Genomic DNA, 7,581 nt, shown 5'->3' with positions numbered 1-7,581 from the left:
GCCGGTCCGCGCCCTGGGGATCCCGCCGGGGCGCTTCGGGGAAACTTGACAAGGGGTGGCGGGGGCGTCCCGCGCGCGGTGTGGTGGATCGCGACGTCCGGGACCCGGAGGAGGCTGCAACTTTCCCCGAGCGGCTGCCTGTGCGGGGGGCGCGCTTCCTCTCTGCGGCGGGTCAGACAGCGCGGCCCTTGGTGCGCGCGCGGGGACTCCCGCGGCCCCCGGGAGATCCGCGGTGCGCTCCATTCCAGCCCCTTCCTCGGGGTGACCGGGAAGGGGGGGTCTTGTCCGCTGCAGGGTCAGCAGGCCCTATGGAGCGCGCGGCGGCTCCGCTCCGAGATTCCTTCTCGGTCCGGGTTCTGGAAAGCAAAGCCGCGGGGCCCCCAATAGACTGTGGCGTGCGGGCAAGTGGTTCCGGCGCCGAGCCCCAGGAACGCTATCTGACGCCCGAGCTGTCGCGGTGCTCAGGGGGTGCGCTCCTGCCTGGCAGCCCCCACCCGGAGGAGAGGCGCGTCCTTAGGGTCCGCCCCGCCAGTGCCTGCTCCGCGCTCGCGGTGGCTGGACAACCCCGGGACTCAGCCAGGTGGATGTTGTGTGTAGCTGGAGCCAAGTTGAAGGTGAGCGGCTCGTGGGCCAGAAGCACTGTGAACACTGGGGACCCGGGAGGGAGTTAGTCGTGTGGCTTTAAAAAGACCCGGGGCGGCTTGGTGCTCCCTGAGGTCCCGCAGCGTCCCTAGGGAACCACTGCTGCTCCAGCCTGTAAGGTGTGCACCGAGGTGAACTTGGCTGAACTTTGTTAACGCGGGGGACTGATGATAGTCACCTACAGCACCTGTGGTAGTAAAGCAGACAACTGACTACACATGCAGGCTTGTAAGAAGTGAAGTGGATTGGATTAAAACGTATGTAAGTGGAGTCTGGCAACTTTAATTGTATGCCCTTGTTTTCCGCCCTTGCCTACGTAAAAAAAAAAAAAAAACGATAGAGCAGACTCATAGTCGTTATGAAATTTCCTCAGATTTCTCGCTTAACTAGGAAGAAGAGTATGTAAAGTATGTATTTCCGATAAGATTAGAACTTAAAGGAGTTTGAGTATTTATTGACTAAAATAGATTACTCCAAAGTGTCTATTGTGTAAATTAGATTCCTGAATGTAATGAACACAGCCGAATGGCATTTTTGATAAATTGGTCTACCCTGTTTTAGTAAAAATAGCTCCCTTTTACCATAATTTAATTCCTGTGCTTACTGTAAAACCCGTTCTGGAGTTTTAAGAGACAAACCTTAATATTCCCCCCACCTCTTGTCTTCCTAAATGTGACGTCCTAGCTTAATATCAGTGAAGTTTTTTTTTTTTTTTTTTTTTTTTTTTTTTTTTAAGCATCCAGGGAGAACTGCCTGGGAAATGGATTTGGTTTCTAGAGAGTTATTAGATTTTATGGACTCCATATAAACACACCTCCCCTTCCCCATTGATTAGCTACTTCTTTGGGGAATCATGGGGACATTTAACTGTGTGGCTGTAGGATTTGATTAAGCTTCCCTGGCAGTTTACTGAATGAATTCTATGTTGATCTGGAAAACGCAGCAGCATGATACAAAATCCTTTCTCTGAGCAGCATTCTTTTTACCCAACATCCGTTGCCTTTTGGTGGGTAGATAATGATTTGGCCTTAGATGATTTCCTGTGGCTGTTCAGCTGCATGTTTAAAGATGTCATTTGGACACGGAATGTCAAAGTTCATGTATAAGGCCAGACTGGTCCTTTCTCTGGGTCTTAGGGAGGTCTTTGAGTTGGTGTCTGGGAGCGTTCACTCAGTTCCTATACACAGTAGGTGAGCCACTGAAACTGCAGTTTGAGCAAGAGTTCTTTAGTTTCAGACTCTTCTCTCTCCAGACTTACACTGAGACGGGGGTGCCTGCAAGTCCAGTGTCTGCTGTGGCCATTGCCACCTGAAGGCAGAGAGGCTGGACTCAGCTGGTCTGACCAAGTTAGAGACTTAAGTGGGTCCAGAAAAGATCGGGCAGTTCTGTACCTCTTCAGTGCCTCGGTGAGTCATGGTCACGTTCTTGTCCCTCTGCTTCTTGAGTCTTGAAGCCACAAAGCCACTGTGGGGACTTGGAGTGAAAGCCCAGGAAGAGGGCGTCTGGAAACTGTGCTCGCCTTGGTTTCCTTTTTAGTCCCAAAGGTTTGTGCTATGGAAGTTTCGGTGCTTTGGCGTAGCTAAGACTAGTTGGACAAGTTTTTATCCTATCCCAGACTTGTAAAAACCAGACTTTTTTTAAAGTAAGAAAAACACCATTGTATAAATTTATCTTTTAACTACACGTTTGAAAAGAGGACACTTTCTTAAAACAAGCTCACGTAACTCTGTTACGTGATTGTGGAGTTCTGAATATTTTGGGATAGGGCCTGCTAGCCATAGCTTCTCTTTGCAGCGTTGTCCTTGCATGGGGACCCGTTTTCCCCTTTAAGGGTCCTCTGCCACAGTGAACTTTAAAAGTTGTCCTTTTTTTCAGTATCAGAAAACAATTTTAAGTTTTGCCCGGAGTCTGTTTTCTGTTTGCTTTTGTTTTTTCCTGTCATGGAAGTGTGTATGTCACCAGCTGTCTAAGACTGTTCCCTATAATAAATCTTTTATTTTAATTAAGGTATCTCATAGTGTCTTCAATAGAGTAATGAATAAACAAACAATACTGCCACTGCTCCTCTTTTTGTTGTATTAGTGTCTTAGAGATTGGGGGTATGAAGAGTTCATTATCAGTTGCTTGAAGTTTTCGCCTAGGTGAAATCACATGTATTTTTTTAAAGGTAAGTCATTGCAGGAATAAAATTAACCACAGCACCTCCTGAGACAGCTGAGTGCACAGGGGTCCTTTTGCATCCCCAATTTTGTGTATGTCAGTAATTAGCTAACTCAGGAAAGTTTGAAACAACCTGCTCTTCTCCAGGATTATTCTTCCCTAATCCTCCTAGCTAACCTTAAAGGTGCCGAATGGGGACCTCATTGAGCCCACGACATTTGATGGCTGTTCAAAATGTCTTCTCTGTTGCTGTCAAATAAAAAAATCTGCCAGGATTTGTGTGGGAACTGTGCAGATACAGTATTGTGTGCTCTGTGATACCACAGTCTGTCCTAGTAACAAGGCTGAAAGTAGAAAAATCCAGTTTTGTTTTAGTTCTGTAGTGAGATGAAAGAAGGACAAATTTGTTAGGGGAAAAATTGTAAATTTTTAAAGGAGAAATCCATTGTACAAAAAATCCTACAGAGCTAGGCTCAATTCCAACCCATGTTCCCCTTTTATATAGTTCACACGTTTGGTTCATGTAAATTTCACATGCAGTATTTGAAAGACCGGTATCTTCTGTGTTATAGCACAAATGGTATATATAGTTACTATAAAAGTTATTCTAGCATACAAGATCATAAATTGCTGTTTTTAAATATGTAACTTAAAAATATAATTGTTGTGCCCATGAAAAGTCTGATTTTTATTAGTAATCATTAAAGACAGAAATGTGTCTACCTAGTCCTTTTGTTTTGTCTGAAGCTCTGTGTTATTGCTGCAGAGATAGTTTTAGTTTCAACTGAAATTTCTCTGCCTCTGGTTGTTTAAACGAGACCCTTAATCTTATTTTAGCATATTTAAAGTGTTCAAAAAACCCGGAAGAATTGTTTCGTGTAAGTAGCAAGTGAACACGTAGTTTAAACACTCAAGCAATTCTGGTATCTAATTGGAAACAGGTGGAATTCCTGGAATCTTGTATTTGAATCTTACAATAGCCAAGCATGGGACACTTTTTACTTGTGGCTACTCATTGTGTGGACACTATTTGTAGAAGGGCTCCACAGCCTCTCATTATACCCCACAACTATTTACCTGGACGTTCCAGTAACACTGGACATTTTAGGGCCTGGATGCTTGTGGATGCCTGGACACTGAGAGAATTGTATATTTGCAGATTATAGAGTGAAAAGGGAATTCTACTGGCATTATTGAATGATTTATTACCTGTCTTGTATAACTTTTATAGCAAAGAAATTGTGAGTTTGTGACTTCTGATTTAGTAAACATTTATTGACCGGAGTGTGTAGATGCATTTTTATACCCTGACAGTGGTTTAGAATTCAAAGAGAAGATACTTTCCTTAAGAGTCCTATGTTTAGAGATGTAAACTTTAATTGCAGCTGAAAAATATTAACTTGGTTTGAGGCATTATTTCAATAAAATACTAATGATGGGCTCCTCTGAATTGTCTGTCATCTTTCCTGTTCTAGTTTTCAAAATGTGTTCCTAAAAGCCTCTTCATAGTCCTGGTTTTGCTCTGTTTGGGAAGCAGGTCTTGGTTTGTGTGTAGATGTATGTTTCTGGAAGACAACTAAGGTTTACTTATGAGTGCTGGTACTGCTGCAGTTTTGGGGTTGCTGAGCTGCAGTGGGTCCTGCTTTCTTCACCGAGATGCTGAGAAAACTGGTTGAAGAGAGCAGCCTCTGGCAGGGAAGGAGGTGTCCCTGCAGGAAGTAAACTGGAATTAAGGGAGAACATGAGCCATTGCCCTCATTTGTGCCATTCCTAAAGCAACTTCGAAGCACCTGTGTTATGACTTACAGATTTTTAAAAAGTGCTTATGCTATGACCTATGCACATAATATGACAATTAAAAAGAGGGTGAACAATTCCATTTGAAAGACATCTAATTTTCCCTCAAGAATTTTTCCTTTAAAAAGCAAACAGATCTCCGATAAAAATAATTCTCTTTCTTGCTGTAATTAAATTCCCATAGAATGATGTTAATGCACAAAATACAGGCTGTCAGTTTCTTCATGTTAGTCTGAAGGTTTTTCCTTACTGTAAGAGGCCCCAGGCTGTTGGTAGAATTTTTGTATTTAATAGAGCCCTAGGTCCCAGGAGTCCCAGGAATTTCTGTGGCCACAGGGTTGCCTGAGCCCCACAGGGGATCGGTAGGGTTCTCTACCCACAGGGGTCTTCCTATTTAGAGGAATCCAATCTGGCTGGAGATTGGGAGGAAGGGTAGGAATATTCCTGCCAGGAGTTTACTGACACTGAAGAGCAACCCAACCAATAGTTGGGAAGGAGATTCACCGTAAGTGAAACTGACTAGGTCCTGCTTCCTTCCATTAGAAGTGTTTGTGAAACTGAGTAAGGAATGCCGAGGCAACTGGCCACACCTTTGTAAGACTCTGGAGTCCGCCAGGTCTTCCATAAGGCAGCCTCCATCAGCTGAGACTTGAAATCCTTGGATGTGGCTTGACTGTTGGTGATTTATGCAATTCATGTAGGAGGAAATTACCAGAGTTTAAACTCTGAAACACCAGGGATATAGTTTGCTCTTCCTTAGCATTTCGTGAATATACCGACACAAGGCCTGTTCTCGTCCAGACAGCTCTATTTGATTGTACTTACTCTTTTTTAAGGTAATGCAGTTTACATTTATTTAAAAAGTTACCTATGGTTGTGAGGTGTCTGGAGTGTGATCAAGGGAAAAACAAATGGATAAATTAGCTGTTTCTTAAGCGAATATTACAAAATTGTGAGAAATAGAATGTCATTCTTACTGTTACTAAAAACTTATCTGGGCATTGACAGCTCTGTGCTAAATGAAAGATGTTCAGATCCTGTCCACCCAGCATATGGGGGAAAGAAAACAAAAGCAACCACAGCTCAAAAGCTTCTTCCCATTTTTCTTCTCCAAGCAAGACAGTCTTCCTTAGACGGGGTCTTTCCCCCACTAATAAATTATGGCTATGTTGATTTTCTAACATAGTTTTATTTTTCTAAGACCAAAAAAAAGTGAATTAATTTTAGTTACCTTTGTTCACTTGTTCTTTTATACCTGTGAGGTTTTTTGGTTTATTGCCACTTTCCCTTCTATCCTTGGGAAATTATTATTTAGCTAAAAATGATTTGATAAAAGTTTGTACATGACGCTAAAGGTAAACGCTTCTCTTGAAGAGCCTGAAGCTGTGAACATCAGCAAGGCCCTGAGGTTGGTGGTTAAGGCAGGACTGCTGTGGAGCCGCCCTCAGCTACCAACTGCCAGCCTGGAGCTCCTGCTGTCACCTCTGCCTGTCATCTCTTGTCCTGCTCCTGCCCTGCCACGCCTGTCTTCTCTTATGTTGTGACAACTTTTTCCCCCTTTTTTACCATTAAGTATTTGTGCCGCTCCGTTATTTTGAGATTCTTGGAAGAAAGCTACAATGTAAATGAAAATTACAAATAAAATTCTTGCTGGAGGGAATTGTACATTTAATTTTTTTTTTTTTTTTTTTTTTTTTTTTGGTTTTTCTCCGGTACCGGGAACCGAACTCACGACCTTGCGCTTGCCATGTACATTTAATTTTTGATGAGGTTGAGAAAAGACTTTTGTGCTCCCCTTGGGAACAGGAACATTCTGTGGCTCCTATCACCATTTTTTGTAGCATTTCAAAAGGTGTACAGGTAATGGCGAAATGCATTCTGTATTTTGTTTCCACGTAGTAGTTGACCTGGAACTTGAACTAGTCTCGTGTTATATTGTTCTGTTCGAGCTTTGCCAAGAGAGTGGATAGCAATGGCCTTTGGAACAGACATTTCAAAGGGAAAGGCTCTGAGTCCCCAGCATACAACTAAAACTATGAATAGAACTATAAGTCAGATTTCATTCCTGTTCACACAGCAGAGAGGTTACAAGCTGTACAGCTTTGAAATAGAAAATTGTGAGCTTGGGAGCATTCATTTAAGCAAGTATAGAAATGTTAATTTACTGGACCTGCTTATTACAGCTGCACCTCACCTCCTTGCTTTTGCAACAGTGCATGCTATCACATCATTCAGCCAAGTAGGAGACAAGTTCAAGTTGGGAGTCGTGTTTCTGCTCCAGAAGCATGTACAGGATCACGGAGCCAGACAGGAAGTTTGGGCTGCTGCAGGCCGCCTCTTCCAGGTGACTTGGTTAGCCACAGACCTTACAGTCATGGGTAAATACAGGGCCTGTGAGGTGACCCGGCACTTTGGCATGCTGGGCCATGGAATTGTAAAGCTGTCACCTGGAGCTGGCTGTCTCAGAAGGCAAGCTCAATCATCTCTTTTCTTACACCCAGTCCTCAGCCCTGGTACCAGTTTGTCAGTGTTAACGTGGGAGTAAGAAAGGAAGGATGTTGCCAGTTATGGTTGAAGGTCATTGTCAGGGGAATTAGAAGTGGTTTGTGATTGTTTAACATGGCTCTGTGTTGGTATGTAATTATGCTGTCATAATGTGCTGATACTTTAATGAAATATTTTTTCGTGTCCATGCAGTCAGTTTGGGGACTGCTTATTGAAAGTTTTTCTAATGCAACACAACCCAAGTGCATAGTCTTTATTTGTTTGAAAATTGACCATTCAGAGCAGTTCACAATCCGTTATAGATGCGGCTGCCAGATTAATTTTCCCAAACCATTGATTTCATCATGTCATGCCTTTTCTTAAAATATCCACAGTGGCTCACTTTGACACCTGGTGATGACCGCATTCCTTAGGCTGCCAGACAGTTCTTGGTGTGTGTCTCCACTTTACCTAAACCTTTCGTCCCAGCAGGAATGA

The 7,581-nt window shown here is 43.4% G+C and overlaps 1 protein-coding gene across 1 annotated transcript in view; it reads left to right on the top strand.

Moving 5' to 3' along the window:
- Positions 1 to 201: 201 nt before the first annotated feature.
- Positions 202 to 7,581, top strand: part of Cux1 (cut-like homeobox 1) — a gene marked incomplete in the record, with an annotated part of 344,274 nt that continues 336,894 nt past the window's right edge. The window contains 1 exon segment of the mRNA XM_013520550.1: positions 202 to 614. Coding sequence (XP_013376004.1) covers positions 309 to 614 — 306 coding nt within the window.

Source organism: Chinchilla lanigera, unplaced genomic scaffold, assembly GCF_000276665.1.
Source record: "Chinchilla lanigera isolate Chin_1 unplaced genomic scaffold, ChiLan1.0 scaffold00055, whole genome shotgun sequence".
NCBI lineage: Eukaryota > Metazoa > Chordata > Mammalia > Rodentia > Chinchillidae > Chinchilla > Chinchilla lanigera.
Note: the sequence above shows the minus strand (reverse complement) of the source record. Positions and strands in the feature narration are given on the sequence as shown.